At 41.7% G+C, this 16,253-nt stretch overlaps 1 protein-coding gene and 2 long non-coding RNA genes across 6 annotated transcripts; all 3 read right to left on the reverse strand.

Annotated features, from left to right (window-relative positions):
* Positions 1-411: 411 nt before the first annotated feature.
* LOC127299290 (uncharacterized) lies at positions 412-1,750 on the reverse strand. The gene is made up of 3 exons (XR_007850382.2): positions 1,045-1,750; positions 695-741; positions 412-622 (listed from the first exon to the last, which is right to left on the reverse strand). It is a non-coding gene; the product is annotated as an uncharacterized lncRNA (long non-coding RNA).
* A 133-nt stretch (positions 1,751-1,883) lies between these two features.
* LOC127334355 (peroxisome biogenesis protein 5) lies at positions 1,884-4,271 on the reverse strand. The gene is made up of 7 exons (XM_071823302.1): positions 4,242-4,271; positions 4,036-4,164; positions 3,803-3,964; positions 3,604-3,699; positions 2,951-3,283; positions 2,031-2,104; positions 1,884-1,926 (listed from the first exon to the last, which is right to left on the reverse strand). Exons 1-7 carry the CDS (start codon positions 4,269-4,271, stop codon positions 1,884-1,886), a joined length of 867 nt encoding a protein of 288 aa, XP_071679403.1.
* A 6,119-nt stretch (positions 4,272-10,390) lies between these two features.
* On the reverse strand, positions 10,391-13,967 carry LOC127307402 (uncharacterized). 4 transcript variants are annotated; one of them, XR_007855535.2, is made up of 5 exons: positions 13,305-13,967; positions 12,464-13,217; positions 12,105-12,222; positions 11,875-11,942; positions 10,391-11,061 (listed from the first exon to the last, which is right to left on the reverse strand). It is a non-coding gene; the product is annotated as an uncharacterized lncRNA (long non-coding RNA). The 4 variants fall into 4 exon arrangements; XR_007855534.2 differs by having other exon boundaries at positions 11,875-11,981; XR_007855528.2 differs by lacking the exon at positions 10,391-11,061 and having other exon boundaries at positions 11,611-11,942.
* Between the last annotated feature and the right edge of the window lie 2,286 nt (positions 13,968-16,253).

Genomic DNA, 16,253 nt, shown 5'->3' on the forward strand with positions numbered 1-16,253 from the left:
AGATCCTTCACACAGGAACGATTAGATCCACCATTATTAAGCTTTGATGTCTTGGATGGAGGTTCTTCATTGAGATCGATCTGACCCTCATATATGTCCCTTATGTATAAGACCAATTTTTTCACGTGCTCCCGGATTGATGTCTCAGCACGGACGTATTGCCTAACACCTAAAACATAACAAAAGAAATATTTAGACACTATAGAAAACATATTAGTAAATACTTGGTGTGTTTGTAATACTTGCCTTCGAGAATATTAAACTGAGAGCATTTTGCGCATGGCTCAAATGTGACAGTGGTGGCACTGGTGTTATCAAGAGACTGTGAAAAAATAATCAATAAAGTCAACATATCTGGATTTAATATTTAAATTTGAGTACATAAGTAATAAGTAATTAGCTTACTTGATTGATGAACAACCTCCATGTTGGAGGCCACAACAACTGCATTGTTCTGTTCTGCAGATAACAGCTGATCGCCGAGTAGATAAGCAGACTCACCAAAAAAAACGCAGGAAGATTGTGTTGTGTCCGCTATCAACTATAGCGATCTCCCTCATGCCGCTAGGGGCACAAAAATCAGCCTCAGCTGGGCCGACATACGTCACGACGCCGGAAACATCTAAGAATGATTTACAATTAGTAAGGCTCAATATATGTAATCATGTATAAATTTTATATTAAACAAGAATACCAATGATAGTTCCGTTTGGGAGATCGAACACTTCGGACATATTGTTCCTGTAAACATAAGTATTTATGGTTAATTAGGAAACACATGTACCTTATCGTGGTGTGGCAGAAAAAAATGTGAACCACCAGAGGGGGGCATGATGACCATTGCTATATGGACGTAATGATTTGTAACGGCTTGAAAAGACAATATTCCTACTAAGTAAATCATGATTTGATCTATAAAAAGATATATACAATACTAACAATGTAGATGAAAACAAAATACTGATTAGCAAACCTACATAATTCCATCTACTAATTCAAACTACTTATTAATACTTTGTTGTTCAAAACCAAGTGATAGCAAACCTGGAGTTTGCCGTCCAGCGGGCTTGACGAAGAGGCGGCTTGGCAGCGTCAGAAACCTAGACACCGGCCAAGTGGTCCATGAGGTAAGGGAAAGGACTTGTGTGTTGGCTCTGGCTGCATATGGAGGGAATTATATAGCCAGCATGACAAATTAAATCACTATGATTGAGTCAACGTGAGGATCATTGTAATTGATATGGAGCAATAAGGAATGAGATGATTTCTAGAAGGAAACAAATACACAATTATTAAAGGTGATTGATATCACACCCAACAGAAAATGCAACTAAAAATGGAAGGGTGGGATATCATCCATTTTCATCACAACAGAAAATCAATCGGAATATGCTCAATTAATATTAGATCCATATAATCATGGAAGGGCATTCTAATTGATATGGAGCAAAAAACGTAATGGGATGATCCCTAGAAGGAAACGAATACACTGCACACACGCCCGCGTAGTATTTGTTCCCTTCGCGCATCACTGCTACACTGCATGCACACCTCGCCACTGCTCCCAGCACACCGGCGCCGGCGCTGTCCGTCGAGCGTGTTTCTCTGGCGAAATTCAGTCAAGGCTGTCGCTTTCTTCAGTAAATTCAGTTAACTGCTTCTATCAATGTTGCCTTCAGGTGGCACATGGACGAGCACCTCCGCGTCAGTCTTGCACCACGGCTGTTCTGCTCCTCCTTGCGCACATTCTCTGTCACATATTGATCCGATGCTAGGAAGTTCGAGCAACAAATTTAGATGAAAATGTCAAGTATAGATGTTTCTTTTTCGAAAGAGGCCAGACCTGTGCAATTCATAGAGAAGAACAGAATTGGCCATAAATACTATAGGTTCTCTATTAACCCACTTATCTGCGCCTTGTGAAAGCTGGAGAAATATCATGAGGCAAAATCATCAGAGCCCAGCAGATATTAATGTGAAAGATGAGTCAGTGTAATATTGCTAAATAATAATACAATACCATGATAAACCAGTTTCCTATTTCAGCTGCAAGATTCGCCATGTTCGCCCCTCCCATCTGACCCATGGCCATCTGAGACTGATGCTGAAACAACATAAAGCACGCAGCACAATTTAAGCCAGGTATCACATAAACGAATACATTGCTGCAGAAGGATATCGAAATATGATAAGTATGGAGATTATCATTCATAAAATTACAAGTCACCTTTCTAGAATAACCACATGAAATAAAAGAAAAATCTATATTTACATGAGACTATTTTAGAATTATTTCCAAATGCAATATACTCAAGTACTCAAAGATATCATAATATCTAGCTTAAGGGGTAGAGTTGAGGAAAGATCAGAATACAATCAGGTAGCCGTAGCTGGCATACAAAACCTGCATATCTTTCTCATACAAACTTGGATCCATTATCTTACTGTTTTTTTGCGTTTACTCTTGGATATTTGCTATTTACTCAAGAAAAAGAAAATAAATAATTCTACAAGGTTAACATAATATTATTATTACAAGTGGAACATACTCAAGAATACTGCAGGTTTAGGCACATGGTGCAGATACAAATAAAATTCAGAATTGCATTTGGTTACGTGGATAGCCAGATATCATCATTTACTGGACCAGATTCAATTGAATATAAAGCCTTCAATTATGATATAGAATCGTATGGACAAAGATAACATCCAGAAGAAAAGTCAATATCCAAATTCAGATCCTATCTGATATAATAATGAAAGTATTACTCAGATAAAACTGCAGCAATTGCAGCATAGGTGTATGGGCCTAAGGTCAAACGATATCTTCAGCATGGTCAAACTTGTTTCTAGGTTGTCTTGTGTGCTCAAATGATTAGTATGAATAACGAAGAAAATGCTTCTGAATTGATGCATGTGAAAATGCCATGGGTATTTATAAGGCTCTGACCTGTTCAAACTCAGAGGCCCAACCATTGGGACCATATTGCTGCTCAAACGATCGTGCCCAACCCTCAGGGTTATTATTTTGCTTGCCGAACTCAGTAATCCAACCCTCAGGATTGTTGTTTTGCTTGCCGAACTCAGTAACCCAACCCTCAGGGTTATTATTTTGCTTGCCGAACTCAGCAGCCCAATTATTTGCAGCATTGTGCATTGGGCCAGATCGCAAAGCACTTTGGGATTGATTCCAGTACTCCTCCATCTCTGGATATGGCCCGTGCAGGGGGTTTTTCGTTCGATAACTATTGTCAATATCAAGAGAATGCAGCAATGTGTTTACCTGATATAAATAATAAGTGTTATATTCAGGAACATATTTTTTTCCTAAGAAACATTGATAAGAAAAACATAAACAGCACACAGAACTTAGAATGTCAAGCAAGTTAAAAGGAAGCTACGTGCTAATCTAATGGAATAAAGGAAAGAACTAAGTGCTTGAACAACTGCGTATGGTCCAAGGCAGTCTCCATAGTCACAAAAGGTAGGAAGATTGCAAGTTAACCTGTGCTTGTATATATTCTTCAGGTTGATCACCCAAAATATGGCGTGCCATTATGCAGCTACGATCACGTATACATTGCTTGTCACCTTCAGACAAACCAAGAGCTGGTATTGGGACAGGTTGGAATGGCACACCAGCTCGGCCGCTTGAAAGAAATGAATGCAGAACACCAGATAAGACCCTTTGTGGTGGACCTAGAACACACGTTAGGAGTCAGCGGGATGTGCTGTATTCAGGTACCATGCGCTGAAAAGACAACAATTCAGTAAACAGAAAGGCTATGACACAGAAATCTACCATCCAAGGCTGGTCCAACTGGTCCAAAGGTAGCGCCTGCATTGTTATAAATTTGGTCAAACTCTGCAAAGCTTGCGTCATGCCCTCCGAATGCAGACTGCCCGGAGGACGAAAAGAATCTGCCCAATCATTAGCAGGACCCCCGCCAGTGAAGTCAGCACCCTGCAAGTGTTGGATTACAGTCAGGAATGGCCAAAAAGCAGAGAAAGGACAGTGTTCAGAATCAGCATTACCCGTGCAAATGGTCGTTGATCTTGCTTGAACTCGTTCTCAGAACCCGGGATGGTAGACAGTGGAGCGGCTGTGCCATAGTCAGACGTAGTCGGAACATTCGCCGAAGCACCAGGAAGCCCCTTTAGTGACTGCACAAAGAAAATGTTTATAAACAATGCTTTCTTGGAGTTCAGCTTATGATTTTTCAATACATTTCGATTTTCACCATCCCATATGTCCAATTCAATCCACACATGTTATTAATGGAGGAACATGGAAACTGGTCGGGACAAAAACGACGCCTTCATATATAACAATTTTGAAATGATGTACACACGTCTTCTTCTGTGAATAAAAGAGAAAGATGACTTACCATGAAAGAAACCGCCCAAGCCAACTGAAACGTGTACAGATGCAGGTTATAATTCTCAATTGAAACTTGTGGGCGTACTGAAACCTGCAAGGCACTATGATCTAAAGGTCTAGAAGAAATACAACTCTAGGAAGATATTGAAGTGGAACAATAAGTAAAGAAATTTATATAAAAACCAATGTCAAATTATTATGAATATTACACATGCATAACACTATCTAGGAGGCTACAGATATGGTAAAACATATATATAATCCAGACAACATGGTATTCCCATATTCAAATAGGTATGATGAGTTACTTTATTCAAATATTTGGTTGCAGGAGTTCGCTTAGTAAAAAGTAACTTCTATTGTAGTATAGCAACGGAGAAAATTTGCACCTTATTTACTTCAGTCTACTTTAAGACTTGGGTGAGATAGCACTTGTGAAAAGGGGTTGATCAAGGTAAGCCTGCATTAATACCATGTTGCTGCAAGCCTGTGAGAAAATAAAAGCATTGTATAGTGGTGACGAAGACCAAATAATAAAAGTTGCCTCTCAGTGCACGTTTTTCAGCATATAAGAAGCAGCCTGAATTCAAAATAGTAACGCATGATGATTTGTGGAATCACCCAGTGCCACACCGTCAGTCACCGAAGTACAACCATAGGTCTGTGCACCACAACAAACGATAAATTCAGGTTAAAAGTATGTATAGCGTATCAAAATATTGGAAGTTTTTCTGCATAATGAAGTGAGGTAGTTTGACAGACAGTGTATAAAAATAAAGGCTGACCTTTTCCAGATTGTACACCTCTTGCATACTGGCCGTATCCTCCTCTCTATTCTGAACATAATGCCCACACGCACTTCAAAAAATATCAACACATCAGAAATATATCATCACTCTTTTCATGTTTCACTGTGTGAGTTAATGGTGCAAAGATTCCAGGCCTGATGCAAAATGGGATTAAAAGAAAACTGCTTGTGCAACAGCAAAAAGCATTAACTGTAAGCCCAAACCTAGCAATAGCAGTGGGAAACAATAGCTACCTGGTGAAGCAAAACTATTGCACTTCATACACCCTATCGCGTATCTATTTTAATGCATTTAGAAAACTGTTTTACAAGAGTATGGATCAACGCGTAGCGATATAAGCAAAATAGTCACGACTGCAAAATAACTACATATTTTGCAGGTAAGTCAGTGATCACAAATTTCTGCATTCCTGTAGATGAATTGATTATGACTCAAAATACTATGGTCCATGATAGAGCAACCGGATTCTTCCCCAGGTTAAAAATGATGGTCTCCAGGTTAGTACCTTTCCTCACGAACATACTGGTACTTAGGTCCTCGGCTAGAGGAGAATAGATGTAACTACATATTTTGCAGGTAAGTCAGTGATCACATATTTCCATTCTAATTATGTATGATTTGCCATGTCTATTTTAGGAGTAGCAAGCTATTTCTCCTACGTCTCAAATCTCAAAGCATCCATACAATAAAAATCAGAACACAGAAGTCACGATGTTATGATCAAATATCTTTGGCACATTATGTCGAACAAGTGACGTGCAGATTGAATTGTACCTGCACACCGTCGCACATCGAAAGCAATAGAACATGCAATTCAGGCACCTTCAAATTTGATGTAGAACCGCAGCAACCGCAGCCTCGAGGAGCAGCTGGACTTGGCAGGTGGTGTCGGCGTCCTTGCGAAGGGCAAGTAGTCGTCGACGGCCGGGCTGAGAGGGTCCGCACTGGTGGCGGCGGCGAGGGTCCGCGCTGGCAGTCGGCGATGATTGCCGCTGGTAGCGGAGGCGACAGGTCGCGGGAGGCGGCGCTCGGCGCTGTAGGTGAGGGACGACGGGGCGGCGGGCGTCGGGGCGGCGTGCGTCGGGTGGCGTGCGGCGGATGGCGTGCGGCGGGGCGGGGGTGTGTCGGGGCGGCGGGCGTCGGGCGGCGGGCGACGGGGTGGCGTGCGGCGGGCGGCGTGCGGCGGGCGGCGGGCGGCGGTGCGGCGTGCGGGGCGACGGGCGACGGGAGACGGGAGATTAGCAGGCGACGGGTGATTAGCGATCGGGAGTTGTCAGCCCCCTCTGTTTTAGCGCTAATTGTGGTGATGATTTGGAGCGTTAGATGTCCATCTGATGGCTGTGTTTCGTTGGTTCTGCCCCCTCTGTGCTTTTTTATATTGGTATAGATGATATAATTTCTACTAGATTTAAATGTGCGCCTTGGCGCACGATCCCGTGAAACTCGTGTCGATGAAAACTCTATATAACTGACGGAGTAGAAAACCGTTTATATAGAACCAGGAAATATATTATAGTAGCAAACACTCAATGGCTATGTTATAAGAAAGGAACAATAAAAGCATTATCTACAAATGGTCTTCGGAGGCTACATCGCAGGAAAACTCTGATTGTTTTAGTTGGGTTAATACATTATCTCTTTTCTTGTGTCACTTTAATCTCCTTCTGCAACTCAACCTTGGATTTTCCAAACTGTTGGGTCAGGCCACAAATGTTCTTCAGTAAGTCATCATTAGATTGTTGTACAACTGAAATACTCGCAATTTGCTTTTCTACACCTTTGTCTCAAGGTTCCTGGTAGAAGCGTGAGACTGTTGTAACTCTGACAGAGCTATTTACTTCTCTTCACGTAGTGTTACAGTTTCCTCAAGTAAGCTGCTCTTAATTCCTCCCATTTCTTGGTCAAGCTAGCATTGCTATTCTTCATGTCTTCATCAAAAATCTGCTCCTCAATTCTAAGATTCTCAACGGAAACCACAAACTGCTGCAACTCTGAGAGGGTTTTATTCTTCTTATCTTGAATTGCTACAATTTCATCATGGAAACTAACCAAGGCATCTTCAGACCCTTTCTTCAGGTCAGAGTTACTCTTCTGCATATCTTCATTGGCAGGCTGTAGAATATAGTTGTTTTCTCTTTGCTACTCTAACTCACATTCAAGACTCTTGACTGAAGCATTTGACTTTTGTAAACAATAAAAGGTGTGTTCCTTCTATCTTTGTAACAGAATGATCTCCTCTTGCATATTAGTCTTAGCATCTTCCAGCTGTCTATCCAAGCTAGAATTCTTCTCCTGCAGAATACTGAGAATGAAAATGACAAATGAAAATTAGACATCAAAAGACAGAAAGGATCAATTATGTTTTTATTTCCAGCGCACCATGATGATGCCATAAAAATTGGTGCCTCATCTTTTTTTTTAAGATTTGCTTCTATTGAAGCGTCGTGATTTTGTACAATAGTAAAAACAGCTGCAGGCTATTCTGAATGAATTCAGGGAAAAATAAAATGCTACTAAATGATGATTGTGTGGTTAGTGTCAAATATAGAGAATGCATCAAAAGATTGCACAGATGATGTCCAACAGGACATGGGCAAGCTTTTAAGAGAAAAAGGTCAGTCAAGAACAATGCACATGCCCGTATAGTATCATAATGTGTAATCTTTTTAGACTTCGGATTTTATGCATAATATAAAAAACACGCATATGAATGAACAAGTCAATGGCACAAATATTCAAATAAATATAAGCGAAGACTCAAACTTGGAAAAGAGCAACACAATGTCCATATAGTTATGGGTTTTACTGATATCCAAAAAAAAATCATGTATCTATTTGAAGGTAACTTCATTTGAAATCTCACTTATTCTCACAAATTTGATATCCCTAGATGATGATGTAAGTTACTTTTAACATTACGAATAACAAAACCAGAAAGGAAGAAAAGCTCGACATATTCCCAAACATTAAATATTATAGCAAAAAGGATGACACAAACTATTGTACCTTGTTCAGATTAACCACTTCGTAGCAGGTTGTGTTTATATGACCAAACCAAAGTAGCAGATGCACTTGAAGTTGGAGTACTAATAAATCCATTGATTTAAATAGTATATATTCAGGAACTTTTTCCTTTAAAGAAATAAGCAGGAAATACACAGGTACACAAAATAAGTAGGTATTTTCATTAAAGAGAACAAGCTGAATACTTCTTAGTGCTTAGTGATGTGCAAGAACCCTGGGCTGAAGCATAAGTATACATGCGCCTGCGTTGTGTCATGTGCTCCCACATCCCTCCTTGAACCTTCATTTTCATAGTTATTCTAATTAAATCACTGTTGTTTATTTGCAGGTACCAATTATTTTTTTCCGAGAGAAACTATTATGCTAGGCCAGATTGAAAGTCCCAAACTTACCTGAACATCTTCTCTGTCTACACTTAGTACCGATGCTGTTTGTTTGCCTTCATTTGTTCTTGCATGTATTGGTTCACAAATAGACTTGTGTGGATAAAGAAGTTAATCTTTAAGATTTCTATAATCTCACCAGAAAAATCCATGTTTACTGTAACCATTCTCAACAAAAAATGTTACATGCTGTAAGAGATGATGAAACTGTAAGAGATGATAAATTAAAAGTAGATATCCCAGATATAATGATAAATTGTTGTTCATAAAATTGTAACAGATGGACTGATATTCATTCCATTCCACATTACCAAAATTTGTCATGCACAATATCAAACTTGTAAAATAAGGAACCATTTGACAGCGCCCCGCCAACTTACTTTAGGAGAAAATCTGCCAAATCTTCGATAATTTTCGAAGCTGACCACAGTATTCAACTTTGTTGCTTTTCAGTTTAGGAGAAAAAGAAAAAAAAACAATGGCTGGAAGTACTTTGATAGGGAGGGTATCTAAATAATCAGCAGCATGTAATAAAACTGCTTTTAGTCAAAACAATAGGCAATTAAGACAAACACAACTGAGCCATCAATAAAAAAGCAAATCACTGGAATATGTCATCAATCATGTTTAGTTGTATGCAAAGACTAATATGATGTTATGAACCAAATGGAAACTAAAGGCCTTTTACATGACACGAAGTCACAAACCAGAGGTCTTTTTTTCATCCATCTTATACTCCTAGCTGAACAACCATTACCAGCTCAATATGCCAGAAACATAGGGCACATGTACACTAATCAACAACTACAGTTAGTAGAGGAGCTTTATAGATAACTTAGGGCAGGACAAAAATATTGTTTAGGGAGAAAATGAAGGCACATGTACTTCACTGATCAGCAACTACAGTCAGTAGAAGAGTTTGATAGATAACTTAGAGCAGGCCAAAAATATTTTCTAGGGAGAAAATGAAGAGGAATAGCAGGATTGGCCAGAAGTAATTACATTTTATACTGAATAATCGCAAGCCTCCAGCTTATCATCAATGGCCACATCATTTTTCTCCGTGGCCATTTACGGAGGCGCCTTCCTTCTCGGCCTCCAAGGCCTTCCAGTCCCAAATCCAATTCAGCTACTCTTTTATAGGTAGGGATAATCGACGAATAAATCTCACCTACTCTTTTAAGACAGTTCTGGAATAAGGTAAATAGTACTCATACTTTACGAATAACCTGATATAGATCCAATTATTTAAATATTCCGTAGGTAAATCCACAAACATAATCTACTTAATTCCAGTTCAAAGGATGAAAACCAAACTGAAAACCAAACTGGCAGTGTGAGATAATAATATTCTGCACTACTATTAGAGAATCAGTATGGTGATTTGGGCCACAAATAAATAACCAATCTCCAAAATAAAGGGTCTGGCAATAATATTTAAGGCTAACATGCTCCCATTATATAACTTGACTTAATGTGCAGTAAAACCCTCCTTAGACACAATGCCAATAATCGAAATGCAAGAATTTGAAACCATTGGATCAAGCCTCAAGCCTTAGAGCAAATATCGACCCTGTCTAAGGAGTATAATATAGTTAGCTAAGACTCTGGTAACAAGGATATAGGGACGGAGCTAGAACAACAATGTAGCATGCATGTTTCCTTGATATATTCTTTTGCCTCAAATCTGTATACAAGCTAGGCCGGGCCTCCAAAATCTACCTGCTGCTGTAAGCTAATTCTTGGTCCTTGGGTTCAGTCACTCAATCAGCAAAAAATTCAAGTTCGTGTTTACTCTGAAGCCTAACACTATGCACAGTTTAAATTGTACAGAGATGCACAGTTTAAATTGTTCAGTTGGAACTCGGAAACTATGCTAGCAGCTAGTATACTGGATGGCAGATATTTATCACAAGAATGAGCTTGCAAAGTTATTCATGCATTCTGACATACCTGTACTAAATCTGTATTTATACATCTTGTGCTTTGGATTTTCTAGTTGGCATAAATAAAAGTTTAGAATCTTACTTACTGTGTCCTCGATTCAACCTATGCCACTGTATAAAAGTTCAGAAACTGATAGGTTATGCAAGCTGCTGCACAAATGGACTCCCACCACTTGGCCTTAGTCTAAATAAATAAAAAATTAAGCATGATAGAAGATGATGAGATAAAACTGGAAGGGGACCTGAACACATATATGATCCTATTTTGAAAACTACAGCTGTAGCATGTAAAACACGTGCATAACTACATCAATGGTTATCTGAAAAGAAGGATGGCATGATTTGTTTAACCTTTAGGTTAGATGGTTCTCCCTGGTGGATGCCCTGATCACCTTATTTACTCAAGGTCCTCGAAAATGAACTTCAATAAAATTTCTTGGCCCCATTGCAATACTGACAGTTCCGTAGAGAAAGAGCGTAGAGAAAGAGCATGTCACGCCCTGTGTCCATATCTAGGGCTGATCTTCGCAACATTTCCCATGAAATTCAACAAAATCAGGGTCAAACCGATATGTATAAATCAACCGTGGTACGAATAAATAAACTCTTCGAGAATCAATGAATATGGAACCCTGCTTCAGGTCAATCATCCCAGAGAACTCAGAGCCGCTAAAGTCCCGTCGTTGCAAAGGGAGAAACAAAGTGCACTTAGAAATGCATAACTCAACTCTGAGATGGCCAGTACCTTGCACACCCTGTCGTGCACCCCATTGCATTGTAAGCGAAACAAAATAGGTAAGGCCCATCAAATAAACCTAAAGGTTTCTCCACCTACTTTATCCAAACTCGTAGCTGTAGTTCCATACATGAAATGAGTTTACATACATGAAAGTCACATAACCGAAAGATGTATATATAAAAAAACACAATTCACATAACTAAGAGAGTAATATCAAATAGGTTATTCATCATTGATTGCAAGTATATTTTAGAAGAAATGAACTATTGAGTAGACACCATAACATAATGTTTGAGTTATTTAGATTCATGTATTTCTTTAGCTAAATTTGGCTAATTATGAAATTCCCAATCAAAATGCATAACATGGGCATGTACCTCTCACAATTAGTTAACTCAAACAGAGACATTTTTAGTTAATCAACCTTATAGGTAGTGGTAGTTGTTGCACGAATGGACTCCTATCACTTGACCTTATTCAAAATCAATTTAAATGAAAAGTGGTAGTATTGTGCACTACAGTACTAACCCAAAATAAGGAAGTTACCACTTGAAACCAAATGCATCATAGTGGATATTTTGAGGCAAATTACCTAAATTGAACATACTGCCCCATATCACAAAGAATAATGAAGACACCAATCGATCTTCATCATCTAGCCTGCATAGAAAATATGCAACACCAATCAATCTTCATCTTCTGGCCAGCACAACAAATATGTAAATCCGCTATTTAACTCCAATCCATGATATATTTGCAAGCTCCAACATGGCTACTACGACTGATGTAAATTGGAGCAACGCACAAGATTTAATTTATTACCTTTTCATAGAGGGCAAGGTTGTGTGGAGTGAGAACCAGTCTAGCACGGGATCACGCACAGGAACCAATATATACACTTGTTGTACATGTGCCCGTCGGCGATGATAGCAAGTCCCTCCTGGTTTTCCAACAAAGATTCATGGATTAGAAATTGCTGATGTCATACAAACGGCAAACCGGTATATGACCAATGTTAATCATATAGCTCCACAAAATCACAGAACTGTTCTCGGTCCAGTGTGAATATTTTAGCGTTCTAACATAACTTGCATCACACATAGAGGATTGTCTTTTCTTTTGCATGATAATTGACCATGTAGATTGCTACTGTAAAGAGAAAAATCAGAGGCGGTATTTACCTTCAGAAACGTTTCGAGGGCATCAATTGCACGACCGGTAGATCATGAGAAGTCCTTCTCGACCTGTTCTACAGTGACATACCCTTTAACCTGCATGTGAATGATGTTATAGCTAGAGCCTAGAGCAATATGGTATTATGGTATAGGTTACAGTTTAACCATTGAGAGACTGAAAGCTTCTATCAAATTATGTCTTGCTCATTGCTTAAACAAGCTTGGGAAGAGTTTTCATCATATGGTAATTTGTAACTTTAAACATATGTCAAGTGACTGATATGCTTGTATTGTAAGATCATGTCAAAAGCATAAACCTATGCTAACTCAAGTATCCCATTGCGATCTTTATTCAGTTCTGTAGGAACTGATCGCTCAAGTTTCTTCTTCTCAACAGAAAATACTTCAAAACCACTACCAAGGACCAGCCGGTTCACAAATAGGGATTATATAAGAATCAAAAGTTTATCCAAGTGTGTCAAATAACACTTTACTGAGCTAGGACTGTCCAGTACTTAAAGTGCAAACTGCAGAATGATATGAGGCATCAATTCTAAAATCCTAAACATGTGATTCGTCAAGACAAGCTTAATTTGCAAAACTTACCTTCAGCTTACTTATAGCAGGTAGCAGTCATCTGCAAATAATTATGCAATATCAGTTTTTCTCTTCTGCCAGGGAAGTTTGTGAAGTTCTAGCAAGTCAATCAAACCAACATTAAGCGCTCTGGTTGCTATGCATATATCAACGAATTGAACACCTGCCACAGTAGACATGGCTGTTATGGAGAGCACACAACGTACAAATGAAACTTGCAAGATCCAGAGAGGTGGGGACTGGGGCACACCATTATTGGCCATGGACACCATGCGGAATAAACAGAAACCACGCTGCCATGCCGTTCCTCGCTGATAAATCCAACATCAAGGGAGAGAAGGTAGGTGACCAAATCGACATCACTACCAGGTGAATAGAACCAGAGCACCTGCAACGTCGACGGAGTCGTGGAGGAGATCCCCAATTGCTGGTCCCCACGTCCCTTCCCCAGGTCGCATGTCCTCTGCACCCCCATGGGGCTCTCCACCCCTCCCTTTCCTCCAGCGACAACACAACACGCAAATGGGGGGAGAGAGAGCAAATACGGGGAGTGAGAAGCCAGAAGGGACATACCTCGAACACTGTTGCTGCTGTTAGCTGTGGAGCTGTGGATGGCAGCGGCCAGCGGCGGCCGGCGGCCTCCCGTGCTCCTCCCAACGGGCTGGCCAAAAAGGGGAGCTGCTGGGTGGGGTTGAAGACGGGGCAAGGGAGAAGGAGAAGGGCGGGGCGACCAGGGAGGCGCAGCGGCGCCGCCGGACGCAGCAGAAGGAGAAGGCAAGGGGATTAGAGAGGAGCAGCGTGAGAGGCGCGGAGATGCACGGGAGGAGGCTGGGGGCGCCGGCGCCGTCGCGGAGGAGGCCGAGCAAGGAGGTGGCGGCGGGGATGGGGGGCGCGAGGGAAGAGAGGACGCGGGGCGGAGGCTGCAAGCGAATGGCTAGGGTTTGTCCCGGGAGTTTCTGATTTTGTCTCACTCCGGCTCTCCGCGTCCAATCAGTAAGCGACACGTGGCCCAGACGCGGGAACGGCCAAGATCCATCTATGGAGAAGATCCTAGGGTTGAGAGGTGCTAATCTCTGTGAGTCCCCCTATGGGGGGCATCTATTATATCTCCCAATGGCTTGGTATTTCCTTTTCGTTACTAGCTTGATGAAATAGTATCACTACTCTCTTTGGGTCGTGCCGTTGGCCACTTGGTGGCACATACTCTGTCACGGTCGACTCCAACCTCAACCGGTCCTGAGCCGACGGCCATAATCGTTGAGTCCATCTCTACTGAGATAACCATTGAGAGAAGAGAGAGAATGAGGCATGGATGCTTACTGCTTAGGTAAGGTTAGCTATAGCGCTAGTATCATAGTATCATGCATACTAGTCCCAAAAAATAATAATGTGACAGCTAATTAAGGAAAAGAGAGAATATTAGAATAATATAGGTAGATATTGTATCATATCGCATATCACGAGAAAATATAATACCCATACACAAATTTGCTTTATAAGATTCTAAAAAGCATGGGCGCTGAAGTGAGCACATTTGTAGAGGGGAGAGACGAGAGAGAGCATGTCAAATAGAAAACTATGAATGCATCGTGCTTGACCGAGAGAAATAGTATTCCCTCCGTATCAATATTGTAAGGCGTCTAAGGATTAGCTAAAAATCAAATTTTATTAATTTTGATTTAAATATTTAAGAAAAAAAAATATATATATGTTGTGGGTATACTTCATGGGTGTACTATCGACAGTGCCTAGATCCGGAAAACCTGGGTGGCCCACAGACGGTGATGTGGCATGTGGCCCATCGGACGGCCCAGTTGTTGTTGATCATGAAGGATGAAGTCTAGCCCAGGATAAGGAAGTTGGGTCCCAACCGACCTTCGGAGGATGCCGGATCCGTGAAGGCCCATGAGGAACTCGAATCCAGTACGACTTAGATGGAAGGCGGATCCTTGACGTACACGGCAAGACATTGTACCGTAATTAGGCAACCTGTAATCCGGCTAGGACTCTCCATGTAAACCCTAGATCCGTACGCTTTTATAAGACGGATCCCGGGAGGCCTAGAGGCAGATCTCCAGCTAGAAGCGAGACAACCACAACTCATTGTAACAACGCGAAAGCGACCAGATAATTCCAGACAAGCAGCAGTAGGCCTTGCCATCGTGCAGGTGTTCCGAAGCTGGGTAAATCGCGTATCACCGTCCCGAGGACTCTCCGCCCTATAGCCCCTACTTCTTCTCCCCTCCGTGAGGATCCCTCCTCTAGAGTACCGTCGAATAGGCAATGACAGTTGGCGCCCACCGTGGGGCCAGCGGCGTCTGGAGGCCGGAACCGGGAGGGTTCCGCCATGGGAAGCTACGACGACTCCATCGCTGTGGGGCGTGTTTGTTTACGCCGAAAACTTTCCAATTGTCCCTCAGGAAGAGTGCTGGATTCCGGCTAGGACCAACCCCGTCAAGCTCTCCATCATCCCAATTGGCGGCATTCACATCTTCATCGGCGAAACCGTCGATTCCGACGGGAACGCACGGGTAAGTAACGCGGACGCGACCGCCGCTGAGCAAGACGCAATCGCGAAGATCCGATCTAAGATGTTGGAGCTTCCTAGGGAAGATTCCGCCTTAGATCTGGAAAAATCAAAACCCACCCTATCCGCCCCTGAGCAAGAAATAAAGATGGAAGACCAATGCAGATCCGCCTGGGTCTCCCAGGTGTTAGAGAAGCAAAGGTGTCACTCCGTGCACTTCTTAGCCCATACCGCAGGAGCCGCCCCTCTAGAAGTCGGAGCTAGTCTCGTGTAGGTTGAGGCACCGGAAAACAGCGACGCTCCGGATCAGCAGGAGGCTGTCGGAGAAAGCGACGCTCCGGGTGAAGAATCGATCCCGGGAACCTAAGCCCAATTTCCGGTGATACCTCCTCTATGGATACTGAAGAGTTCAATCGGAAGCTGAAGGAATTCGGAGGCGGTGATCAACCTGAAGTTGAATCCGCCCAGCCTAAGCAGGTCCTCGCAACCTTGGCAGCGCTGGACCAACGGGAATCAGAAGATGAGCACACTCAATCCGATCCACAGCCATCCAATGCAGGATCTCCGTTATCGCGGGAACGACCGCAGAAGGAAGTCCTGTCCCCGGAAGAACTGGTTGAGCAGGCAGGCTTCGATGCAATTGCACACTCGGATATCCTCAACAAACCTATA

The sequence above is a fragment of the Lolium perenne genome, chromosome 1, assembly GCF_019359855.2.
Source record: "Lolium perenne isolate Kyuss_39 chromosome 1, Kyuss_2.0, whole genome shotgun sequence".
In the NCBI taxonomy this organism is placed as follows: Eukaryota; Viridiplantae; Streptophyta; class Magnoliopsida; order Poales; family Poaceae; genus Lolium; species Lolium perenne.